Source organism: Dermacentor variabilis, chromosome 10 (genome assembly GCF_050947875.1).
Source record: "Dermacentor variabilis isolate Ectoservices chromosome 10, ASM5094787v1, whole genome shotgun sequence".
In the NCBI taxonomy this organism is placed as follows: domain Eukaryota; kingdom Metazoa; phylum Arthropoda; class Arachnida; order Ixodida; family Ixodidae; genus Dermacentor; species Dermacentor variabilis.
The window spans coordinates 84,066,711-84,093,508 of record NC_134577.1 but is presented as its reverse complement, the minus strand read 5'-3'; the positions used below and the strand labels follow the sequence as shown (position 1 = coordinate 84,093,508).

The following is a 26,798-nucleotide window of genomic DNA, read 5'->3' as shown; positions in this document are numbered from 1 at the left end:
TGTTAACAGAATCAGCGATCCATAAACGGTGGATGTTAAGACTGAAATAGAACTCTCCTAGCAAATTGTGTCAATCGCAAATGCAGCCTTTACAACTTAGTTGCTTGGCTTGTCATGTGATATGGGCACAGTCAATGACTACTAGATCAACTAGGCTTTGCTAGTTTCAGTTTCGAAATGGTCATGAAATTGTCTTTACATTAAGACATTTTACATAAAGTCTATGGGGCCAGTGGCAGTGCAGGGGAGCTGTTCAAATAATGGATTGGCAACTATATAACAACCACTTTTTGCGGAGCTATCGAGTCTGTTATAAGCTAGTTCGAATGTATCATGTTTCCCAGTTTGCACGTGGGTGCAGAAAACCTTCAAAGACCAGACAAATGCTATGTAAAGCATACCAACTAGTTTGCCGAATGCCATAAGGGCATAGTTTATAAAATTCCTTTGGTTGCAGTCTCTTTCATGTAGGGCGAACAGGGCACTACATCAATCAGAGATTAATTGTGGATAAATATTTGTTGACCAGTGAACACCGTCTAAATCTTCGTTACATTGTCCCAATTGCAAGTGCACTCTGAAATTTGCACATGGTATACTTTTGTTGAGACATAAGAACAGTGTGCCTTACGCCCGAAAACATGGCACATCTTAATAGTGGCAGCATGTGTGGAAGTCAGCCCTCGATCATCTCACACAATGAAGAATTGTTATGCCTAATCAGTTGATATTCGCCAGTGGCCACACGTCTTGATTGACGGATTGGTGCTGCTTTTCCTTGAGCATGCACAGACGAGTTCTAAGTGTTCTCGTTCCAAGTTGTGTCCCGTGTTTTCCCGCCCACCTTTCAGTACAGTAAAACCTTTTTAATTCAAATTTCACGAGACTAGAAGAAATGCCCAAATTAACCGAATGATAAATAATTTAATGTCTAAAAAAAAGCAATAAATAATTGCATACATCATCAACATGCTGCTATTTACTGGAAAATTTGCAAATGTCGTACTCTATTTTGCATAAAACCAGCGTGGAAGTTCCAAGTCTCATCAACTCATGACTGGTAAGTGCTCACAGCAGAAGGACCTCACCGATTTCCTGTACAGTGTGACCACAGCACATGATTGTGTCATCTAGGTAGACACGCTTTGTCCTTTTAACTACCGTGTACACACACCAACTACTTTCTGCAGTGAGCTGGTTGGCATCGGATCATATATCGCAATGTACGGTGGGTTTTACATGAGCACACAGGCCATGGTAGAATTGTTTTCCATCCTTGATGTTTTCCATTGTGTCTGTGGCATTGCGCATACACTGCACTGAATCAAAACCAAAGTACTAATTGCCACAACCGCTACAGATCAATACGTGATTGCTACTGACATAGTCATGGATGCCAATCATGCAGGGGTCCTGATCCACTTTCTATCGAAGTCAAGAAATGCATTTGATGTTAAAACAGACTACCTCAAGAAATACTTGGCCAAGAAAAGTGTTTCAATGCGTTAAGCAGAAGCAGAGTATTGGCAATCAAAGATCGCCTGTGATCCCCATCGCGGTGCTCCTGGTCCTTCTTCAATGCCTGGTACTGCTAAGGCGGAGTGGGATGGTGCCCACAATGGATGTTGCCTACTGAACGTCACCGTGACATGCAGTTAAAATTTCCTTTTGGGTGATCACGTAGAAGCCACCACTTCCAACTTTGGCGCCTCCGAAGCACCAAACTCAGAGGCTATCCCTCAGCTTACGGTTCAGCTCCCGGGTCTTATCCCTTTGCTGTGCTACAGTGTACTAGATAGCTACACGCAGCTATTCTCGCAACGAGTTACACGAGTAGCACATTTTCTTTCTAACTTATCTCTACCTCAATCACGTGCGCCTTCCCATCTTGGAAGGCTATAGAGCGGGCCAAAAATAGCCAAGCCAGCGAAAAATCCAACCTGGTGGCCTCCAAGAACGCGTAGCGAGGCTCGGAACGAGCGATTTCATCCAGAAAATCTAACTTTGGGGCCTTTATTCGTCCAAGAAATCGGTCACGAAAATGCAGTAGCTCAATGAGAACCCTGACGGCGCATTTATGAAGTCCGGAATATCCATCAAGTCCTAAACCGAAGGAGACTGCACGAGCTCTTGAGTGGGGGCTCACTGGTTATCGTGACAGCAAGCAGCATAGCCTTGGGGACTTTTCCTCGTGGCATGTTGTGAGGTGCCATTCTCCCACAGCAATGTGCTAGTCGCGCCCCTGTCTGTATTTTTCCCCTTGATGTGGGAGTCCCTTTGATTGCTGTGCCAGCCCAGCACCAAGTGTCCATGCCGTGTTGGGTGTTGCAGGAGACAAACTGTTTCTGTTAACTTCGGGCAATACTGTGTTTTATAACGTGTGCAGCGCTTGGTGCCCCCCCCCCCCTTTTTGCAGCTTGAGCAGGATAGATTACGCGAGACGATGGCCTATGCCTCCCTGTGGCTCACTAAGCCCGAATTTGCAGTGGTGGGCACTCCTGTGAAATAACAGACCTCCACAGCACATGTGTTTCCTTCTTGGGCTGCATCTAGTTCACCCTAAGGTTTACTACACATACCTGCCAAACTGAACATTTGAAAATTCGTAAACCTATTGCGGCGGGGAAGGGGGGGGGGGGTCAGCACTTCTTTTTTTAAGAGATTTACCTTTTGCAACAAGGTTACTGACGTTGCTGATTTTGCTGCTGCCAACTTTGTATGCTTCAGAAACTTCTCCATGTAGGTTTGCTCAAAGCAAGTACTACCACTCTGGTGCCCCTTGACCATCAGCCGATTTTCGAGTGTTTTCTCACACACAGATGAGCAAAACTCCGTTCGAATTTTGTTCACAGTGCTGAATATTTTCTCCCATTCAGCATTGCTGTGGGGAACGGAGAGAATACCCAGCATAACCACTGAAATTCTGTGGAACCCGAGTGATCCGTTGACATCTCGAGCGTTTCCTAATTGCGACCACTGCACGTCACACCTTGGCTCATTCTACGTCGGCTGGAACCTGACATGCTTTCAAGCTGGCAAACTCGACTTCAAGTGCGTCGATTGATTCTTCTTTTGATTCACCACTCTGCTGGGGTAGGACAGCAGGGAACGCTATAACAAAATGACGTACACTGTTGAATGAAGCAGTTTCCAGAGCTTGTACTTGAGCAAATTCAGCCATTTTGAGACAGACTTCTTCTAGAGGGAATTTGTGGCGAATGTAATTGCATGCTGCCATTAAGTACAGACGTACAGCAGAGAAGAACTGCTCTCTCTCAATGCAGCTCAGTGTCTCAACCATAGTCAACTTCCAGCAATGAATGACATGCCTTGACAACACCTGGGCACACAAATCTAGTCAGGAAATCCTCGAAAAGGCGGTTCAAGAGGCCCCTCAGTACACGAATCTGAGGAGCCTGTGCCAAAAGAAAGCAGTTTGCCTTCTCAAAAAAGTGGTATAACATTTTGGAGAAAAAGACAGCATGCCCTGTTTAGCTACAATGACAAAAAATAAAACAGGCGCTCTTCATGGGTCATTGTGGCTGGCTTCCCCAGAATCCTTCGTATGAAGTTTCAGTTTTTTTGCTTGAGGTCCGGAATGAGCTCCTTTCCTCTTTAGCGAGAGCTAATCACCGTCGGTGCTTTCTTCCCCGAAGCCTGCAGCAGTCTTGTGAAGATGTGTAGCAGACTTTGGGGTCCGTGCAGAGTTCTTGGGGGTTACAAGTCTTCGGAATTTGGTATGACTCCAAACACAAGGTCTGCTTGTTGCACTGATTTGTTTACAATAAAAAAAGATGAGTAGTGGTTTCCACTGGTCGAGCAGCCTCTTCAAACACTTTCCGAACGACAGCCAACGTGTTCGCAAATGCTTCAACATCTTTCTGACCTCAGCATCATGCATTTTTGGAACTCTTTAGGTCGAACCTTCCGTTTCGAGGTTCACTCCAGATAAAAAAAAAATGTCAACCAAATCCTCATCAATCTTCACAGGAAGACACGAAGCTCCTTTTTGGGCAGCCAAGTTGATGAGATGGCACGGGCAACCAACCCCTATCAAACCTGGTTGAGCCTCTCTCAATACAGTAGAAACACTGTTTTCCTTGCTGCTCACGACATTGGCATTGTCCGACCACATAGCCAACAGCTTTCCAGCAGGCAAATTCTGAGACTTCGTCCAGAACCTTGGATTGTCCTGAGGCAAAGAATGCAGCTTTCGACTCTACTCGTTTCATTAACGACATAAGTCGCAACAATAGGATAAAGCTGCATATCCCTATGGTTACTGCCATCCACAGTGATCGAAAATACTTGCTGTTTTAGGGCATCCAGCAAAGGAGTTCCCACGATGGCGGCCATTTCTCGAGCAATTGGCATCGTCTTTGCTCGTCCACAGGTGTAGCATTTTGCTTCTTCGGACTTTGGGAACATCTTCCGGAAAAGCGGTTGGGCATGACTGCTGATACTCAGCGGGATGTTGTATTCAACTAAATATGCCGTGAAGAGTCATTCTTCACGAATCACACCGAGGTCGTTGTCGCTGCGTAAAAAACTTGCTAGGCTTGGCTGGCTGTCCGCGGCTCGCACATACCGTATTTACTCGCATAATGATCATACTTTTCTGTAAAAAAAAAATTGACAAAAATTCAGTGGCGCAATCATTACGCGAGTTAAATTTCCTGCGAAAACAAATATTCTTTTTTCCATCCCGCGTTTGCTGCAGGATGACAGCAGGTCAAGAAACAGGTGGCTTCCGCTGTAACAGTGCGGGACACGAAAACAAAAATGGCAGCTGGCAGAGCAAACCGAACACGCCGAACGCGATTTTTTTTCTTCTCGTGAGTACATTACGTGCATTGAAACAGTTTCTTCCATATCAGTAATGAATAAGGTCATTAATATCGGCAAGTTTGCAACAATAACGTAGCCATGTCCACTTTGAGGGGACAGAAACAGAGATGGGCATGCTTATCTGTCAGTAACATAGAAACACATGGCGGGCATTCTGCAGAAACTGCGGCCTTTGTCTTCACTACTATCCTAATATGGCACGTTTCCCCTAAGGGTGGGCGAATATCTTAGCTGTGTTACAAGCGTCGGCGTATGAATAGGGTACACTTATAACGTATCACTGTAAACATGGCCAGTATCGTTGCTGCTCACGATTTCTAGCGTGCCCACAAGTGCAGACGAGAAGAATCGAAAGGCGCCTTTTTTGTTGGTGTTGTTGACCGAAACCATTATGAAGCCTACAAATAATAAAGCCAAGGTAAGTTTGGTTGTAGGTTTGTTTTTTTTTTCATGGAAGTGCGGAAAGTGATGAAAGGAATGGGGCATCTGCTTAAGAATGTTTGGTGCGTGCAGACTGCTTGGTATGTCTTCGAGAGTCGTTTGCATAGCCTTTGACAGATGGTAAGCGCGATCGTCATTAGCAAGGCATATCGCTGTGACAAGTTCGGGGTGTGATCATTACACGGGAAAGAAAAAAATTTTGAATTTTGACAACAAAATTCAGGGGTGCAATGATTATGAGAGTAAATACGCTATCCCTGATGATTTTTTAAAGCGATGTGGACCTTGATGTCAGATTTTCCGCCATGTGAGATGTTCACATCACAGGTATACGTGGTGCAGAATCCGAACTTCTCCCCTTTTTTTGACGGCACGAAGCACGGAAATTCTGCCGTGTACGATTTCAAAAACGCTTGGAAGCACTGTCGGGGCTTCAAGCCCACCATTGCACTGCGAAGCCACTACAGGCCGGAGTTGCACTGCGTCCAATGTGGCCGCTACTAGCACAAAAGGCAAGGCCAACACTGCAGTGACTGAAGCTGACTGAAGTTCAAACGCGCGCGCGCGAATGAAGCCAACAGCATGGGCAACAGGTTTGCCGAGGTGCTAGAGGTGCTATTCGCACTATCGAGCTTTGGATAGGGATTCGTGACCCTCCTAGTAGACAACAGAAGTCACTACAATTTTGCAGCTGATGATGATGACACCCCACATACATATTGCCCTCTCGTGGTGGCGCAAGGTACCAGGGTGTACTTTTACTACATTTTCACTTTCTTTTTTAACAAATAAAATATTTTCATAAAATATCAAGCAAGAGTCGTAAAATTGTAAGACTGCTCGAAATTCATACATTTTACGGAAAATTTAGAAGAGTTGGCAAGTACGACCACGTCACATTTTTTGTCATTGTTGCTGCTACTGTTGTCGTAGTTGTTGCTATGTGTAGTGATCCAACACACAGGAAGAAAGCTGTGCGTACACAATACAGCACGGGTCTACTCTGATACAATCCCACTTGCACTTACCGCTGCGCAATGCCGTTCGGCTGCAACTCCTGGACAAAGATGCCAAGTTCACCCCTCGATGGTGACCGCAGTCCAACGACACTGAATCCCAAGCTGGCACCAGGCGGCCTGGCCAGCTCCACATGGAGGACCTGGCGTCCCGCCGCACCTCTCACTATCGCCCGCTCGAACTCCTCCAGGTAGCCCGGCGTCGTCACCGCCCGCCCGCCACAGTGCACCACAGACGACCCACTCAGCTGCAGGAAATATGAAATTTATTTATTCATTTATTTATTCATTTATTTATTTGCACACACTGTCGGTTCCAATAAGAACAATGATGCAAGTGGTCATACAGAACTCAAACAGCTTTGGCCAGCAGAAGCTAAGTATCTGTCATGGCTGCTATCGATTCCAGAAGTTTCAACCAAAGTACAGGGCATCTCTCGTACATGTGACCTGTTGGAAACAGCTGTGAAACAATTAACACTGTGGCATATCTACTACACTTACGGAGATTACATTCTAGTTTAGAGAGATGGCTGGTGTCAAACTGAAAGTTCAATGTGTGCATTCTACATACCGTCTACCACTCACTACCACTCACCTCTACAATGGCAGAACTTTAGGCCATAATGTCTGCCTTGACTGTCATAGTCTCACAACTGCACCCTTTATAATGGGTCATACTGAGCGACTCTCAAGCATAATTTTTGAGCAATAATTCCACCAGATGAACAAAAATAATCATGCTATAGTACATGAAGTACAAAATATTTCTACAATGGCGATAGACTTGCAACATGAAATGCTACTTCAGTCGATTCCTAGTGACTGTGGCATTCGAGACAACATAGAGGCTGACAGTTTAGCAACCACGACGCACACCGATGATGAGGCTCATCTGACACCTCTCTCACGTAGCAATGCTCTCAGAAGTTTACGTCAACAGTTAATGCGATTACCGAGAAAGAGTTGGCTTGAAAATGGTCATCATAACTCCGTTTTATTTCAGACTGATTCAGACATAGTTCAATATTCAACAGTTACATGTTCTCTCGAAACAGTAATACACCGATTACGTAAAGGCACTGGATTAATGAATTGTTTTTTACATAGTATAGGACAGGCCGAAAGTGCGGCGTGCTCTTGCTCAGAACTAGAAAAAGATCTTGAACATCTCTTGTTGCAATCCAGTATTCATGCTCGGCATCGAAAAAAATTTTGAGATAAACTGTGTGCTCTGGACAAGTGACCACGTTAATGGAAAAAATATTGGGGCCATACCCAACAACTTAACTGCAAAAGCGTGCAGTCAGCACCTTAAAAAATATTTTTGTAAGCGACAAGAATCGCAGATAATTCCTGTAGAAACCCACTATAGTCCGGGGTTTTTTGTTTTTTTTTTCCTAATTATACCAAGTGAAATTTTCGCCCCGTACTATATGCGGATCCCAACAATCTTCAGCTCGAATTCAGTTTCGGTTTCTTGCGCCATCATCACTCCCCATTGTAGCTATGCTGACTTTGCAACAGCCATGCTTTGCATGGTGTCAGGACCCCCAAAGCAGTATTCTGCTACTTTTTAAGAAAAGTGATCGTGGCTGCCAAAACCATCGGCAACTGTGCTGCAGGGCAGCAGTTTGGTGCGAATGAGCACAGCGTTCGCAGCTGGAGGAAGCAAAAGGAATGCCCCTTGGTGTGCAGCGACCTGAGAAGTTTCCAGGGGCCCAAAAAAGGGGCGTTTCCCGAAGTTCCACTGGACCTGACACCCTAGGTGCAACGGCAACAAGCTGCACACTTCGCTGTCAACATCGATCTGCTGCAAGCAAAGGCAAAAGAGATGGCTAGAGAAAAAGGCATTCTCCGGACGGGCTTCAAGGCAAGCAAGCACACGGTGTCTCATTTTATTGCCGGGCTATATTTTCTTTACGTCTGCGCACATCAGTATAGCAGAAGCTGCAAGAAAGCTGCAAAGAGCTGCCTGTGGCCTTTCAGCGTGCCGTGATTTCGGTGCGAAAGTCAGCCAACTTTCAGCTGGGTCATATCAGCAATGATGATCAAACACTAGTGTATCTGGACGTGCCCTCAGCACTAATGGTGCAGCTGAAGGCAAGTTTCTGTGAGGCCAAGCGGAAATGAGAAGATACGGATCACTGTAACGTTGTCCTACACGGCAGACGGTCGCAAGCTACCACCCTACGTGGTGTTCAAACAGAAGACTCTGACGAAAGAGGATAAATTTCCAAGAAATGTTGTCCGCATTCAAAAAAAGAAAAGGGTAGATGGACGAAGCACTGGTGCTCAATTGGATAAGGTATGTGTGGTGCCGGCGGCTCGGAGCACTGCTGGCGCTCCCATCACCACTTATCCTGGACGCTTTTCACTGTCACTTGGCTGACTCGGTGAAGCGACTGCTACGCGAGTCCGGCACCAAGCTCCTCGTCACCCTGGGAAGGACAATATCCCAGTTGCAACCACTTGATGTGTGCATAAACAAGCCATTCAAAGACCGCATCGAGCACCGCTATATGGAGTGGTTGCGGTCTGGAGAGCCTGAAGTGAGTCCTGCTGGACCGCTCAAATGGGCCTCTCCAGTGATACTCTGATCATGGACCGCTGACACTTCGGGCTGCATTCCTCAGGAGCCCATCCGTAGCGCATTCAAGAAATGCTTGATATTGAGCACACTTGATGGCACTGAAGACGAGTTTCTATGGCAGGATATCTCCGAAAGGATTCTAGGAAGAAAGTTCAACGGATGACAAAGTCTAAATAAAATAGCAAAGCGCAACAGATGAAAATGACTAAATGCTGAAGTGCAACAATCAACGGTGAAAAAGAAGTACAATAGGCAATGATGACTAAATAATGAAGTGAAACGGCTGACAATGACTAAATGGTGTAGTGCAATGGCCAACGAAGACTAAAGAGTGAAGAGCAATGGAATTAAACGCTTATTGTCCCCAAATTACACCTCGGACTATATGTGGGTCCAAGCTCTACACGGGTTTTTACAGTACTAGAGCCTTGTAATTATGTTCTGTGGTTACATGCTGCAGTTTAATGTTTTTTGCAAAATGCCCTTGATGTTGAGTTTGTCACAACCTGTGGTGTAACCTTGTATACATAGTATTGCAATGTGCGCTTCTTTGAAGTACAAATGAACTGCAAGTGACTGTTCTATGATCTCAAATGATGTCACTTGCTGCACAAATTCTGTATTGTGACGCACCACGCGCCAATTTGAACTTTATATGAAATATGCATTAGCATATTTAAACACAAAATTTTAAACCGCCGTCTTAAAACACTAAGCAATAAGAAAACGGCACTACGCATCTCAGGCGCTCGCGCCCTACAGGCTCAATTAGCGCCAAGTGGTCATACGAAAAATTCTTGCCATATGCCCCACTCGAAGGAGCTGCTGACCCAGGCCAAATTAAGAAGCACAAACGCAAGCATGCCAAAGCTGCAAAACAAAATGCATGTCTCGAGTCGTTCCGGGTCCACCAGCTCGATGCGCATTGGCATATCGTGCTGCAACGATTTGCGGCAAATTTTTTTAGTGACCTTGGATCGTGCATTTTCCCGATTAGCATGTTTTCTCTCGTGTTTTAGCCAACCTGTCTTTTCTAGTACTGTCTCTGCTTTTTACTCGTTCCTCTGTTTTAGCCGTCCAAAGTTTTATAAGTACTGTTCGCTTAACAGATAAGAAGCAGCGGGTATCAACCATGACGTCAACTTCTCCTGCACACACATTTCCTTGGACACACAATTGTCCTTTCAAAAGAAAGGACAGTTGGTGTAAATCAAGATCAAACGATCAAGTTAGAGGGTTTAGCACACCAGGGCAGCACATGGGCTATTTGTTCCATACTTAGCAGGAACACTGCTTGTTTCCTATTTGTGCTCACTGTAGATCATGATTTATGATTGGCAACTTCAGGAACTAAAGTTTCACGCAAGTTTCATAGAACTTCACTAATATGCATAAAATTATAGAGCGAGTCTAAATTCAAAAACATTACGGAAAGTTTAGTACAGTTGGCAGGCATGGAGGTGGGAATGGAACTGACCTCAGGCGAGTAGTGCAACACGGCCCCACCAGCGGCAGATGCCGAATGAGAGAGGCTCTGGTCGGCTTCGGAGCTCGGCTCGCAGGAGTCAGAGTTGTTGTTGTTGTTATTGTTGTCGTCTTCCTCTTCGTCTTCGTCCTCCTCGTCCCTGGCCTCGCGGTCGATCTCATCCTCGCCCAGCTGCACAGCACCTGCCCCGAGGGTGAGCGCGCCCGTCTGCGGGCAAAAGTCGAAGTCGTTGGGCAGAAGCGATGGGTGCCGCTGCAAGTGCCGGCGCAGCTGGGCCAGTGAGTCCTGCGAGGCAAGCAGCATGTGTTGCAATCTACGGATGGCAAAGAAAATCAACACACTGGAGGGTGCGGAGCTTTAGAAATAATTAAAGTGCTGACTTGACATTTCCAACTTCTCATTTATTTGTTGTTTTGCATTATACGAAGGTCCTGAATCTCAAAACCCTGGAAAGAATAATGGTAAGCCACAGAGCACCTCAAATAATTTGCTATTAAAGCTCTTCTAGGAACCAGTTATGTTTGTGTTTGCCAGGAGCCGTATGTGTTGCGATGTCACAACACACAAGGTCGTCACATGGGAGCAAAACACTGTTATGTTTTAGCACGCACTCCGGCTTGCTCAATTGTCAGCCATGCTGCTACTCATTGCACAACCCGATGTAGCAGCACAACAGATTACCGAACAAGCTGGAAACAAGTGCCAACAAAGTTGCGAGGTCCTGCTCTCACGTGACCACCTTCTGCTTAATGACAACATGACGCCAGTGGCTTCCTAGAAAACAAAAACAAAACTGGCTCGTAGAAAAGCTACTACAGAAAATTATTTAGTGGGAGCTGGAGCTTGGTGGTATTTTTTTCCATGGTTTCAAGGCTCAGGACCTTCGTATCATGCAAGAAAAATAAAAAGCTGGCGATGTCACTACAGTGTTCATTTAAAAGCAACACTAAAGAGAAACATCAAGTTGTGTATTAGTTCATTATTTACTACAATAGCAAAACAGCCGCTCTCATCCTGTGTGGAAGCTAGGTAAGTCAGAAAAGATGCAAGACCGAAAGACAGCTGGTGATGCCTCCCTGGAGTTCCCACTCCAGCTGCCCCTGACATGTATTTCGAGCGTGTCTCCTTGTGTTTGGTAAAGCAAGGTCACACTGCTATCCAGAGGAACCGAAGACTCAACCTAGCAAGTTAATTTTCTGTACACCAAAACAAGCCAAATGCATGAAAATACTTTGAACTCTTTTACATCACATTGACATACCAGTGCATGGATTTCCATGTAATATTTAAGAAAGGAAAGCTTGACCTTCACTTCCTCCAGTACTAACAGACCTTTTCCACTCAAATGCAAGAAAATGGAGTACCAAAAAAAAAACGCTTTTCTAATCAGAATTGATTATATCCCTTAAGACATGAGAACGGCGCAAAAGATGAGAACAGAGACAAGAAAGAAGGACACCACTTAGTGCTCACGTGGTGTCTTTCATGTCTCCCTCATTTTCTGCACTTTTCCCAAACCTTTTAAGATGAACCAACTTGCCCCACATTGCACCTTTCTACAGTTTCCTTATTGGCTTTTAGAGTCTCTTTATTGTTGGTTGCCATGACAATAGAATGAACAAGATAGCAGCGCTGCAAGTCCTGGACAAGTGGCTTGCACAGCTACTGCTACGGTGAAAAAAAAAGCCTGCAGTAAACATAAGAGAGGAGGCCAATGAGAAACCAGACTCACCTGCAGTGCCAAAACGCGACCCAGCACTGGGTCTGCTGCCAGCACTCCAAGCAAAGCATTGAGGTCTTCTTCATGCTCGGCAGCTGCAGCGGGACTCAGGGACTCTCGGAAGCGCTCAAGGGCTTTCACCGCCTCAGCAACTGCCGCTGCATTGGACAAGCACTGGTTAGACGCAACATTGCAACAGACTTGATGTTCTATGCACACACATCTTTACATCTATCCAAGCAAATGAGCGCAGTGAAATTCAAATGCAAAATAGGTGCAAGTTCTGCTGACGACAAGGGAAAAGAGCATTTATAATGTTTGTCAAACAAGATCCAGGACAGAGCTAGTAAAATATCGTACATTCAGCTTCCAAACAAATCACCCTGGGTCTTGTCAAATTGGTCCCCTCGGCTAGTTATGCACAACTGTCACAGTTTCTGGAGGTCATGGAAGCAAGCAGAGAAAGCTCCAACGATAGCACTCTTCAGCATATTAGTCACCCCCCCCTCCCTCCCCCTCCCAGTAGTTTGTATTGCTGCCATAGATCTTCACAACATGTTTCTTTCTGCATCAGAACGCCAAGTTGGGCCAGCTGGTTGGGATTCATGGTAAGGTTTGTAACAGCGCACCCAAGCCAAGGACAATTGAAGGAATAAAAGTCAGCGCCATGTCGTCGTTTTATTCCTTCAATTGTCCTTGTCTTGGGTGCGCTGTTACAAACCTTACCATGAATGTTTTTTTCTGGCCACTAGCAGCAAAAGAAATGTGACAGACAGGGTATGCATCTTTCAACGGCTTCTAATGTGCAAATTTCAGGTACCTATGGCCTCGTGCACTGTGGGCAAGCAGTGGTCGCTTCCGACTCTTTCATTTACAAATACCAAAATCTGTTTTCAATCGTAAGTGCACTTCTTAAAGAAAGAATAGAGAGATAAGGAAGCCTGCTGTACTTTGCGGGCTAAAACGGCAGATTCAGATTATTTTCCTTGTTTGCAAGGAAGCAGCAGTTGCAAGGAAGCTACTGCACCATGCAGCTTGACAGAGGGCGCTGTCCCCTTTTTCAGTGACAATGGACATTGAGCATTGAGAATACCACATAAATAAAATTAACCTATGCTAACCTTATCAGGAGTTAAGAAAACCTGAGAGCTGATATATGAAGTGATTTTTCTGTGGAACACTATATTTATTTTTTGTTAACCTGTTACATCAGGGCCCTGCCATTCGCACTGCTATGGTACGAGGCAAGGCAGACATTAGCAGCAAGAACATTTTATGTGCGAATTTGGCTTTTTTTTATTATCTAAAATGTGCTAATTAGCAACTTCATCACTTGCTTTCGGCCCCATGTTACAATTGCAGAATCAAAGTCATGCTGTAGTGAAGCCATGTCCACCTAGCATAAATTCCCAAGGCTAACAACACTTTCCAAGATATTCATCCATAAAGTGTGATAAGAAATACATTGGCATTCCAGCTAACGGCTTCCTAAAACCGGTCCCCAATCAGTTCGAGACAATCTGACATGGTACGCCAGTTCATTTTTACGCCCATTTTGAGATCGATGTATCAAAAGTGGCGCTAGTTGAAGTATCTCCCTAAGCAGACATGACTTTAATACTTCTGAGCTTCAATTTCTCAATTTCAACATCTGTCCTAGAGCGAGCAATTACATTTTTAATGAGTACATGTACATTAGCATAACTATCGTTGACATTTTCTTGCTGCGAGCTTCCACCTAGCCACGTAGTCTAGCTGCAAGAAACAGTGATAACCTAAGTATAACTGGGATGTTGTTATTTTTCTGTGTGTTCCACGTAAGAAAAAAATGCCTGTTAAATATACGCATACACGTATAAACACATAATCTGCATACATACACAGGAAACAGTGAATACTCACAATTTATGTGCAAATGAAAGCACTTTAGGTCACAGTCCCATATATCTCTACAAGAAAAACACATAATACTAGTCTCTTCCTAGCCAGTGCTGCCAACCCCAAAGAAATTTCCCTAGAACTAGGTATTTTTAGGTCTTGTTTAGGGAAATAAACATTTGTCTAAATCTAGGAAAAATTTGCACTAAGACATGAAGAGAAACTCGGACATGATAAACCACTCCTGCAATGCCATGATGACTGTGCAGAACTGCTGTTATGACAGCGTGGTATGATTTAAGTTGGCGCAAATTACCTACAAATGTGAAGTATGACTAACGATCATACCGAGGTGCAGTGAACGAATCTCGCCAAGTAGACAACAAGATGCGGAAGTCGTCGGCTCATTAAGGGATCACAGCTACTGCGCTACTGCTGCTGGTACCTCTAGATGTGCTGATTATTTATGTGCCCTTTGAATTAAATATTGTCACGTGGTGGTGACGAAGAACACAGTAGCAAATACTGTGAAAGACAAAACTAATTTTTATTTGGCGAACCTGTGCCCACAAGAACAGGCTGCACTTATAGCACAACGATAGCGGCAAACACAGTCGGTGATCGTCGAAAATCTGATCAGCGGGTCAAGCGCGTCCGCTTTTATACAGCAGCCGTCGAATGTTCCAGACTAATCGTTCGGACCCGCGTGCCTTCCACAAATTTCTACACCATTCGCATCACGCGATGAAATCAGATAACACAACGTTCGGCAACAACAGACAGCCGGATAGAAGCATAGATAACTTTTCAGAAACTTCGGATACATGTAGGCGCGTCCCACGCTCTGCGATTACATTTGTTAGGCGGCGAAACATGGTCGCCCGATAAAGATAAGTACATGTGTCAATATTTATCTGTAGCCAGCGAAATAAACAATATAGCACAGGCAGACCTTGGCATAAGTGGACACATATACCTAGCACTAAGCATGACAAGGTAGTCACGACACTATGCAATAAAAAAATAGGGTTGCTCTGCCCATAGGCAGAGCAACCTTACAATTTCATTACAATTTTCATTACGTTTCGTGCCAATCTTGGCATTTTGACATTGTCCAAACTTGTTTTACATGTAGAGCAAAGCATAAGTGTGCTGATGTCTTCTGTAAATATTTTATCATGCAAGAGGCCGAGTTGTTAGCACAACTCGCACTGCAACATCATTTCAGCTTGACTGCAGCGACATTATCATTTAAATATCTTAAAACAATCTTAGAAATAAATCTGAACTATAGAATGTTCAGTCTATTTGCATAACAAAAAAATTTATTAAAAGAAACCATATTGACAAAATCAACAGCCGCACTTACAACAACCTAGGTAAATATAGAAAATTTCTTTGTCCGAGTTAAGGGAAAACTGGCTTCAGAGGTTCGCAACGCTGTCCCTACCTCACAAGCTCAACCTCATGAAAAGGCAGCTCATCATGTTTGCTAAGCACGTCGTCACATGAGGACGCAAGTAAGCCCATCAGGTGTTGTCCCTTAGGACGACAAGTACAGCACTATCGAATGTCAAGTGCTAATGTCGTCCCAAAACCTACAAAAAATTATAGTTTGATGATCACCAGCACACCAGGGGAAGCACAGGTGACCTACATGGCAAGAGAGCTAAATGACTCAGTGCTTTACGATGTGAATCTGTGAGGAAGCTCACCTGTTGCTTCCTTGGTGATCATGCTGAGGTGGCTTCCCTCTGCAACATGCAATACACACACACACATGTGAGTGAAACTCTCAACAATATTGCGTGCTACAGTGAAATGCCACTATAGCAAAGCATTCAGGACAAAGCTAAATGCCAACTTACAGGAATGGTCACTCAAATCAGTGTGACCAGTTCAGCTTATCACAAGTGAATTCGAATTTGTCATTTTAGCCAAGCCAACTGTACATCTCTGGTCGCTTTCTGCTTTTATTTTTTTGCTTGTTCTTGTTGATACCTTCTAGCTAATAAAAATGGTCATTTAGGCCGTGTCAGTTTTTTAATTCCTCTATTATTGTAATTGCATTACAATGAATAAATAGGCTCCAAGTAATATTTTTTTCTTTACTGACATTCTCACTTGATGGAATTTTGTGTCCTAGAACTGCTCATTCATTTGTACACACAACTCTCACTGGAGCTCAAAAGTGATCACTGTCACTTTACACCAGTAGATAGCATCGTAACTTTGACATTTTCAGCAGTTCTATCACCAAATCTTCTTTTTTTAATATTAACAGGCTAACTATTTTTCCCTTGCCTTTTATTATTACTTTAACCAAGTTAAATGCGGCAGCTATCACCAGCATATGACAACAGAGGCTCTTCTATTAATACTGATCTCAACAAAAAAAATTGGCAACACATGACAACATAAAACTGTTTTACGCGTACAGTGTGCATCTGCAATTGAATCATGTAATGTCATAAAATATCGTTCAGATGAAATATTAAACTTATTTACACTACTTTTCAGACAACCCACACCACCTAGTTTAGAAGAACTTGTTGTTAGAAGAACTTGCGCCCGTCCTTGTCCCTCGCTGTCTTTGTGGTTCGTTTGTTCGCGCAGTTAAACAATTCCCCCACACCACCTATTCGGACTCGTTTTGAGAAGACTGTTTGCCTTGATGGAGAAAATTCATCTGGTCATATTGCTCTGAATTCTCAGCTCAGGGAACAAGCTGTTCATTAGGCAACTATTTATTATTATTATTATTATTATTATTATTATTATTATTATTATTATTATTATTATTATTTTGTGTGATGTGTGTCGACACAGTCGTAGAGAGAAGTATGCAAGCTAAATATAGAGCAGGGCCGGTATACTGTAAAGCTATTCCAATATATTTTTATTCCAAATCGGCCATTAGCCCACCGTGATGGATCAGAATGATTGGGGTCCAGCTAATATGGGCGGGTGCCATGCCTGTATGGGCAGAGTCCAAGCCATTTTGACCTATCAAGGAGTGCTAATGGCCAATTTGGAATAAAAACATATTGGAATAGTTTTACGTTATACTGGCCCAGATAACGGTTGAACTGGAATTTCTTATTTGTGCCTGAAGGCTCCACAGAAAATTGAGAATGCTCGGATGTTCCAAGCTTCAGCTTCAACCAAGAAACTTATATGGTGGCGAAGAACTTGTCCTTGGCCTAATTAGTAGTTTCTACACGACATGTTTACCACTAAACAGTCAAAACAGACATGAAAAAGAAATGATGGCACGGGTGGTAGCTTCCAATTAGTTTATTCGGTACACAAACACAAGAACATAAATGTAAGGCACCATGCACAGAACGGAGAATAAAAATTGCATGGCATACAAAATGGTACAATGAGTGGCTATTGAGGTGATGAAACTAGATGTTCCGATAACCTTGGTGGTTGTACAGAGATCAGGCATGCTAAGAGGAATGCGCGTGCTCATGGCTGAAGCATGAAAGAAGGTATAGTGCATGCACTATACCAGTCACCACAACCACCAGACACCACCAGTCAGTCATCACCAGGTATAGGCAAGCACATCCGGTATGCTCCCAGGGAGCAAGTATGCTCATTCTACTGCAATAGTATTGAGTCTGTTTTCTTATTTTGAAAGTGAGAAAAAAAATGAAAGAACACTGAAGTAAAACTATAGCAGCAGAGCGAGCACCTTCACAGTCTTGAGCATTCCTGTTAGCATACATGAACTCTGTACGCCAGGTTATCTCCTTTATCCATTCTGTGCATGTCACCATGTGTGTATGTTATTGCATGTATGTACTGAATAAACTTTAGAAGTCAATACCCATGCTGTCATTTTTGTTCCTGTCTGCATTGTCATATCAGCAGTACATAGCTGCTATATTGTAGCTGTGCCTTTTTCGATGCTAATGCTTTTCAGCGCTTATTGTCTTCTGGAGTAGCCACCCAGGACAGAGCGTCAAACACACGACTCATGAATGTGAAAAGGCATTATCATCGAAAAAGGCTTCAGTACAAAATAGCAGCCGAAGTGTCCTTTTCGATGGGGTATGTATTCCCAGACTCTGAATACTCTTCAGAAGCCACAGCTGTCCACTACTGTGAGTTTTTCGTCATTGGCTGCCTACTATACTAAGGGGTCCTTCTATAGCAAATGAATTCAATCTGTATCAGCATTTCTGCTTGCTTGGGGGTACAAGCGAGAATAAAGATGGCGCCCCCAGCCTGCCTTCTCCTCGCTGATACTGCTCCCGCCATCAGTGGCAGCCGAAATGGATAATCCACTAGGTGGACACTCCCAGAATACAAGCCCCCAAGAGTGCTTTCTATAAGTGTACGATTAGTGGACTGTAGAAGTAGTGGCAGATTTCGTCTGCCGCTGATTGGCTGCAGCTGTATGAGCGAGGGAGGCAGGCTGCGGGCACCTGCTTCATTCTCGCTCGTACCCCAGCTGAGCCAATCAGCACTTCAAGAGCAGCTGATATGGACAGTCCACTAGGTGAACAGTTACAGAAAAAAAAACCTGGTTCCATTTTCGGTGTCCCTGTTGCCCCTTTGGTGTCCTCGAGGCACTGCCAAGTATACTTAACAGTGCCACGTTGTTACAACATGTATGCTTAATAATTACATGTTGTTAGAACCAGGATTACATCTGTACGAACAAGACTTTAGCAACTGTTATTGTTCCAGCTGGACGGAGTGCTACACACAGCAAATATTTTAGTGTACTTTTTCATTTGAAGCTCAAAGTGTAGCTATTGGGCATGTCTATGAGATGTACCCTAAACAGAACATACACGTGACACTATACAAGGAAAAATGGTTGTCTTCCTTAATACAGGCATAAATTTTGTGTTGACAAAAAACAAGTACATAGTTTAAGTAAGCTAGCAGATCTTCATTCAGAGAGCAAATGAAACTCAGCTTACAAATTCATTTGATGCTAAATAAAAGAGAAGCAAAATGCCAACCAAAATTCATTTGAGGAACCCGATGTTTCTGAGCCTGACCATCTCCATCTTCAGGGGGGAGATAGCGTGAGGCGGGGCAGTGCTTACATGTGTTTTTGGCGCTTTGACAGGTGCGCAGGCGCTTTTCGTAGACCTTGAGCGTAAACGGTGGGAAGTATTCCTGTTACACCTCACGCCACTTGCTACACCTCACACCATCTCGCCCCTGAAAAAGTAGCCATTCAGGCTCCGAAACGTCGGATTTCTAAAATAAGCTTTGGTCGGAGTTTTCCACCTCTTTGATTCAGTTGTGTCCAACCATTCTGCTGAATGTTTACCTTTGATTCGATGCTAAAGTATCAATGTGAGCTCAGTGCTCTATGTCATAACTCTTTATGCTTCCAGTATGTTCCCCATGCTCTGGGACCAGTTCTTGACGCAAGCTTTCACAGGTCTTTAACCTGTTCTGTGGTCCAGTTTTATGTCTCTGCTAAACATGAGAAGGTATCTGCATTTGGTTACACAATATAATGTTCATTGTTATTTACATTCAATAGAAGCTTCCTAATCTAGCAAGCGATGAAGTGAGCTTGGTAAGACTAAAATTATTTATTTTATATTTATTTGTACATACTGCAGCCCCATAGAAGGGCTATTGCAGGTGTGGGCTAATACAGTTGACAACAAGATAATAAAACATATTAAAGCAACAACTCTTTGAATATTAGCAACATTAAAGCATTAATACAGCAGTTAAAACGCACGAGAAATGTGCTATGGATACCACAAGCAACGAAACACTAATACATTACTAATTTGCACTAATTTTCAGAAACAGCACATTGAAACTCCTTTGTCTGGAGTGAACGAATGCAGCCAGGTAGGGAACTCTAGTTTGACAACGCGGGGAAAGAAGCTGTGCTTATTAAAAGTATCTATGCGGGCAAAAAAAGAGGGGGGGGGGGATTACACTGATTTCACGAAAGTTACGCGTGAAAGATGGCTTGACGAAAGATAAGGAGGATGGGTTCGAAGAGCGATAAGATATGTTTATTATGTTGCGCAAAAATATTAAGCATTCTATGTCGCAACGCACGGAACGTAAGTTAATGAACGACATGGATTGGAACATGTTAACTTGGAACGTCTCGTCAAATGCTTCTAAAAATGGGGGCCAATCACGTCAGAAATGAAAACAGAACTCCGCTGACTTCGATTAAGCGCCCCTAGACTATCCAGGTAGGCGGGAAACATCGCGGGCGCCTGAGGCGAGACGGCATCGGCAAGCGAAGACCCAGCCCAGCCTAACCCAGAAAAAAAAAAGAAAGAAAACGCGCGGAGACCCTGTGACCGTCGACAGGAAAGATTGTCGCAAACGATATTCTAGGTCGGCGTGTACCGTGGAATTCGGCCGCGGTTTTCGAGACACCACCGGACTCGCGGTACCCGACCGGCATGTCGCACCTGTCGGCACCGTCCCCATGCCAATTAGAGATATGCCGGGCACAGATACACTCGCACCTTTAATTGCACACTAAACAGCTTGTTCCGTTCGCGTACCGCGGAATGGAGGACTGGAACTCCCGTGAAAATAAATTTAGACCCCGGAAATGAACTGCATTTCCGTGGCCCCGCTTGCATCCTGGGTCCAAGCGCACAAAAGCGCACGCGATGAACAAAACGTAAACAGGGAAGCCTGTGCAGCGCTCGCGACGCCCGCGTGCGCTGTTCTTGGCAGGCACTGCGCTGACACTTGTCGCATACGCGCGTGCGACCCTTGCTCGCGACGGTTGTCGAAGGTGGCGATCGCCAGAGCGGCGGGCGACAAAAGAAGACGAGCGCGTCGCTTGCTGCGAGCTGGTCCGGAAGGTTTGTCGAAATCGGCGTCGGTACGCAAGGCAGGTAGCACGGAGCCGAACGCGAGATTCGGTCGTGGGGAGCTGCTGGCAGCCACACAATTTGAACAGGCGAGGTCTGAAGAATAAAAGGATGGTACTCACCGTTCCGAGCGCACGTACCGCCACCAGCAGCACTCGGCACCGCATAGCACAGGTGTCACGGCAGACAAGCGCGTGCGACAAGCGGCAAACAAAAGCGAACTCGAAAACAATAAGGCTACCTACACTACTCTGCGGGCACAACCTAAATAAACAAGCAGAAACAGCAAATGTCGCGGGCGAGTTCGACTCGTCTCACGAAAGCGCGGAAATTGCCGTCAAAATAACACTACTATGACGTAGTTTTACGTCATCAATACTGTCGCATGCAATTTGAACTATTCGAACACATTTAGAAGAGCAGCGTAGCAGGCCTAGTTGAATACTGTCTGCTTAAACGTTATAAAACAAAGTTTGTAATATTTTTATGTAGTTTTTTATGTCTAATCGTGTCAAATTGCAGTTCCCACGTGACACTATTTCTTTGTCGTCTGCTAGGCTGTCGGAGCGGCGTTGACAGTTTCATGTTTAAACTCACGTTCAATAAACGCTGAGAAGAGTAGCATAAATTTACATGTGAACTGCGCACACTTCAGCGTGAACCTCACGAGTTCTTATGCATATATTATTTAGTTCTGGCAATTAAACTTAGTTGCGAGCATAACGAAGTGTCGTCATTTTTTCTTTGTCCCAGTGTTTGCACGCTGTTTTTCAGATGCAGTATCGTACCAAGCCTCCAAGCTTACTGTGCTTCTACGATAAATTTTGTGTTTTCATGAACACAAGGGGTTATAAATAATTACGGTTCACTGTTGTTTGCCCTCGGAGCAAACTAAGTTCGTGGCGCTCTCGAAAGGCACCCGAAAGATTCGCCAAGGCAGTTTACGTTTTGAGGTCCTTTCACTTGCTGTTCACGTAATAAAACAGCTTTGAGAGCAGGGAAGAATATCAGTATGCTGTTAACGCACGCATCTAGATCGCAGACATGCATTATAGGGCGATCGATCAAATCATGCTGGCGATATGTGTTCCGGCCGCCATATATAAACAAGGTTTCGGTCCTGCGGCTATTTTTTTTTTTTTTTGCACCACCGCAATGGCATCGGCTCCTCTACATAGATGTGTTACGCGTCATACGATAGTCAGGGTGTTCAGCAATACACAATTCGGCATTGTTCTGAAGAACAAAAGTTTCGTGTTGAAACGGTTATTCATAACAAACCTGTCACCTCGTTATCCCGCTTCATAAGATCTCAGCGTTTGCGTTAGCCAGGTTTCCTTCGTTTCACGCGAGTATACTTTATATTATTTGTTATCAGTCACTGATTGATATCATTATATGATGATGATATGATGATATCATGCACTGATGATATGATAACATTAAATTAAAGCCTGAAAAGATTCAATGTTGAATATAAACGCTGCCCCTCCATTGCATTAGCCTTTATTTTCACCTCTCCGGTGCCTTCTGCCCACAGGTGCATCTGCTCGTAACTGCACCAAACTTTTATGGAATTTTTTAAAAATTATTTATAACTGGAATTGATATGTGCGTGAGCTGAGGAGAACATGCCATGTAAAACGGAGTAAATTAGACTTCACTTTTTTTTTTCTCTGCACACACATTTTAGCTCGCCTTATTTTTTCCCCCTCCAATAATTGCCTGCTGTTACCATCCGACGGTGGAGCTCGGCGAGACGTACCGTTTTTAGAAAGATCAATAAACCGGGAAATAAACGCGCACCGGTTTACCCGCACACACACACACACACACGCGCGCGCGCGCGCACGGCGTCGTAATTAAAAGTGCACCGATAAGACTGCTTAATATATGTTTCTCGCAGTTAACCCACCTGGTTTTATTTTGTTCCACAACATTACTCGCCATCATCGAGAGAATCGCCTCGATGATCGTCATTCGGCATAGAAGAGTTGCTTGGGCAATGGTGTAACGCGTAACTACAGCGATCAGCTCTGAACGCTTTGATAACCTGCGTTACTGAAAGTGATATACAGTATATGTCCTTGTGTCTTTATTTATTTATTTATTTATTTTGGAAATTCAACTGATTTAATAGATTGTTTGACTTGTGTTTACATTCAGAAAGAGCAAAACGAACCGTTTCGTTGTTGTTGACGTTTAGGCCCGTTTACAATGTGCCTTGTTGTTGGAACGTTTCTCACATCACCGTCAAGTGATCGTTCTATTATCATTGAACATTTTCTATACTGTGGAGAACCTGGTGACACACAGGGGTCAACATTCTCACTTTCTTCCATATAAATCACTACATCTCTCTCAACACGGTTGTGCTCCGGATACTCTGTCGTCTCTGTTACGAGGCCAGAAGGAACACAGTTGACACGGCAACTGTTCTCAATTAGGGTGGTGTCGATTACTCGCTCTCAAAGATGCCGCAATCCGTAGAGCGTCATTTTGGTCCGCGACACTGTAACCGCCACCATTCGCATGTGCTTCCTCTCCCTTTCTCTCTCTCCGCTCTGGTTCCGGTGCTTACCTGTGTGAAGGACTGCGGAGACACGTACGTAATGCACACAATCGGAGCGCTCTGAAGGACAGCGGTACTTACACCTTAAATAGCGTAAATTTTGATTATACTCCTCGGGACAAAATACTCTTAAAAGAGTTTGCACATTTTGTGCCTTATCTTGTCCCGCAACGATAATCGTCATCTATCTCGCCCGCGTTTTTCCTTTCTTCAACGCTGCGAGGCCGGTACTTCCAAGTCACGAACGGCATGCGCGTTATCAGCGTGACACAGCATTCTCGAAAAGACAGTAGCGAGCGCAGAGTTTTCAAGAAAGTAAATGCAAGCAAGGCAGATGACGATTGTCGTTGCGGCACAGGATAAGCCCCAAAGGGTGTAAACCTTTTAGAGTGTATAAGGCATGGAAGGCGTTCAATAATTCTGAATATATAACATCGATGGAACTCTTACCATTAAACACCACGAAACGGGCGTCATATGCATTAAAACGCCCGTCTATATATTTCTATCTCTCATTTTCTCTCTTTCTTTAGGGGAGTTATCTTAAGTCATAGTTATAAAGAAACACTACATAAATGACGCAATGTCCATACGTTGGCGCACTCGCTCACGAATACCCTAATACTCCCTCCACTCTGGTTTCACATGCATGAGAGAAAGTGTTAGTGGGTGACGAAAATTGTGAACAGACGTGGATATGAACAGAAGTCAGTGCCGGTTTATGAGAGTGCGAATTAACGAACGTGTGACGGTAATCTTGAGGTGACGCAAGTTCAAACGTGAATGACTGTCGACGAGTGTGAGTGGGTGAGTGCGAGCGCTCGAGCCCCCTGCTTATTCTGCCGACCTATACGACAGTCTTGAATCGTGCAGACAGTCCAATCCAGTGAGGTTCTGCAATGGGAGTTTAGAACGACAGAAAGCTGAGCTAGTTGGTAAGGATTCATTATGCAAAATAGAAATGAGGCGTGCAGACAGGACACAAGAGTAGAGAAGTGGACAACACGAACGCCGACTATCCTAGTTGGTAAGGATTCATTATGCAAAATAGAAGTGAGGCGTGCAGACAGGATACAAGAGTAGAGAAGTGGCGTTCGTGTTGTCCACTTCTCTACTCTTGTGTCCTGTCTGCACGCCTCACTTCTATTTTGCATAATGCAATTGGAGTGACTTTCAATCCACTTGTTGATACGGACTGCTAATGTACTTTCTTGTTTTACGTATTTCGGTTGTTTCTGTTTTACGTATTATTGCGCTATAGAAATAGCTACCATAAAGGTGTTTTTTTTTCCTTAATAAGAATAGGTAGGTACCCTTTAACAAGTTTGTTGGGTCCCGGAAGTATACATACTTTCTAATTGTACATGCAACTGACTTATGTTAAATAAACTTTCACAACTTCCAAGATCAGCTTGCCGGCAATGGCGGAGGCCAGACAGCCTCAGCAAGCACTCCACCTTATGTCACATGTCTGGGGAAGGTGCCTGAGCATGGTAATACAAATCGGTATCTTATGCCAGAGTCTCACAATTACTACGCCTATACAAGTATATTAATGACAATGTCACATTCTTAATACTTAAATAAAAGGTCATTCAATAAAAGGTCCATTGTAACTTGTACATACTATAGTTGACTGTTTAAAAAGTTACGAGAGAGAATCAGAAAGTCTTTGTCCCTATATTTTTAGTCAAATTAGGGCTGTAAATGTGAAGTCAACATATCCATTCCCAGCGGTGGACCTTTCTTGGACCGGCCCGGCCTAATCAGCCTCTAGCTCCGCGGCACGGCGCTGCTGTCAGTTGTTCAAGATGGCGGTTGTGCTTCCCACGTCCACGGCCATGTCCACGGAATGCGAGCAACGAAGAGTGATTCGTTTTCTATGGAGCAAGGGACAAAAGTCCATCGAAATCCACATGAGAATGCAGTTCACGCATGGAGAAAGTGTGTTTTCGGTCCGCTGAAGAAGTTCCTGGAAGGTCAGCGATTCACATGGAACAATGAAGCCACGTCAGCAGTTCAACGGTGGTTCCACAGTCAGCCCGACAAATTTTACCACAGGAGCATCTCAAATTTAGTGCTGCGATGCGACAAATGTCTGAACCGGTGTGGGCACAATGTGTAAGAATAGTGTAAGGTACGTATAATATTACGTATATTTGTAATTTCCTGTGTGTACCTTATTTTGACTAATGAAAAATAAGGGCAAAGAGTTTCCGATTCGCCCGCGTATCTCTCCTTGAGAGCAATTACTAACACGCGAATGTGAAACACACATTCTGCAAAGGAGTATTCGATCATAAATACGTAACCGTAGAGTCCACATACTACTACTCAAGGTTAACAGGGAAACCTGTTATATGTGATGTTATAAACAATATATTTGTTAAGGAATTTCTTTCAAATTCGTCTATTATGTAAGTCGTTATTTATTGAAGATGAATGCAATATAACGAAGAGTTTCTAGCTCGAAAAGCTGGTATCTATAATCAAAAGAGCTGAAGCTCAATGGTCTGCAAGCGAGCGAGACATACGCCTTGAAAGGGCAAATCGAAGATAAAAAATGTATACAATAAGTATACCAGGTGCTTTTTAAACGTTAAAATTATTTGTTTAGGCGGCTTTGGCATATAGCCAAAATCTACTCATTGAGCTGGATTGCTAAAACAAGCGGACATTTGTTTCACTAAAAATCAAAACACATATTTGAAATTTAACGAAAATTACTGATAATCTTTAACTAATTACTTTAGTGCATATATGTTGCGATATACGAATTTTGAAGCTACCGCCAGTTTCGAGGTAAGCGCCTGTCAAACTTGCGGCTGAACTGCACCGTTCTCTTCGGCTTACTTTTTAAACAAAACGCCTTTTTACGCATGAAGTTCGAAATAACCGGAACACCGATGGCATTTCGTCGCGCGCTTTGGGAACTCGCGTCTCGAAACTCTGGTTTCATCCTAAAATCTACCGGCAACGACGTGATGCCGCTTTGCAGGCACTTGTGCAGCTCACCTCTGCAATGTAACGCTCCTTGACACGACGAACAACTAACTTGCGAGACAACTTTCGAGGTCGGCGCGCGGTTTCGAAAACAAAAGCCTCGATGTGGCCTTCCACAGCAAGTTGCGCATACTCTCTGCCGTGCGCCGTCGAGACCGCAGTTCATGCCGCAGTTGCTCTAGAACCCCTCTGTTCAGGAAAGTAGCGACACTCTGCTCCTAGTGCGCGCTTTCCTCCTCAATCCGCCTCGGATTTCGCTCTTCCAAGGGGACCGGTGCGTTGCGCACGGCCAGCTATTCGGGCCAGCGCCCACCGGGCGCCGTGGAAGAATGAATGCGCGCGCTTGTTTCAGTTGTTTGAAAGGTTATTTTGGAATTCATTGCTCAATGAAATTGATAC

General features: G+C 44.2%; 1 protein-coding gene across 2 annotated transcripts in view; it reads right to left on the bottom strand.

Moving 5' to 3' along the window:
* LOC142560752 (multiple PDZ domain protein-like) overlaps positions 1 to 21,130 on the bottom strand; it is a 311,252-nt gene extending 290,122 nt beyond the window's left edge. For both annotated transcript variants that reach the window (XM_075673072.1, XM_075673073.1), the window contains exons 1-5: positions 20,947 to 21,130; positions 15,698 to 15,736; positions 12,117 to 12,262; positions 10,376 to 10,669; positions 6,318 to 6,553 (exon numbers count right to left, since the gene is read on the bottom strand). In XM_075673072.1, the coding sequence (XP_075529187.1) occupies positions 6,318 to 6,553; positions 10,376 to 10,669; positions 12,117 to 12,262; positions 15,698 to 15,719 (698 nt within the window). In that variant the 5' untranslated portion in view covers positions 15,720 to 15,736; positions 20,947 to 21,130. The remainder of the gene's footprint in view (positions 1 to 6,317; positions 6,554 to 10,375; positions 10,670 to 12,116; positions 12,263 to 15,697; positions 15,737 to 20,946) is intronic.
* Positions 21,131 to 26,798: the final 5,668 nt, after the last annotated feature.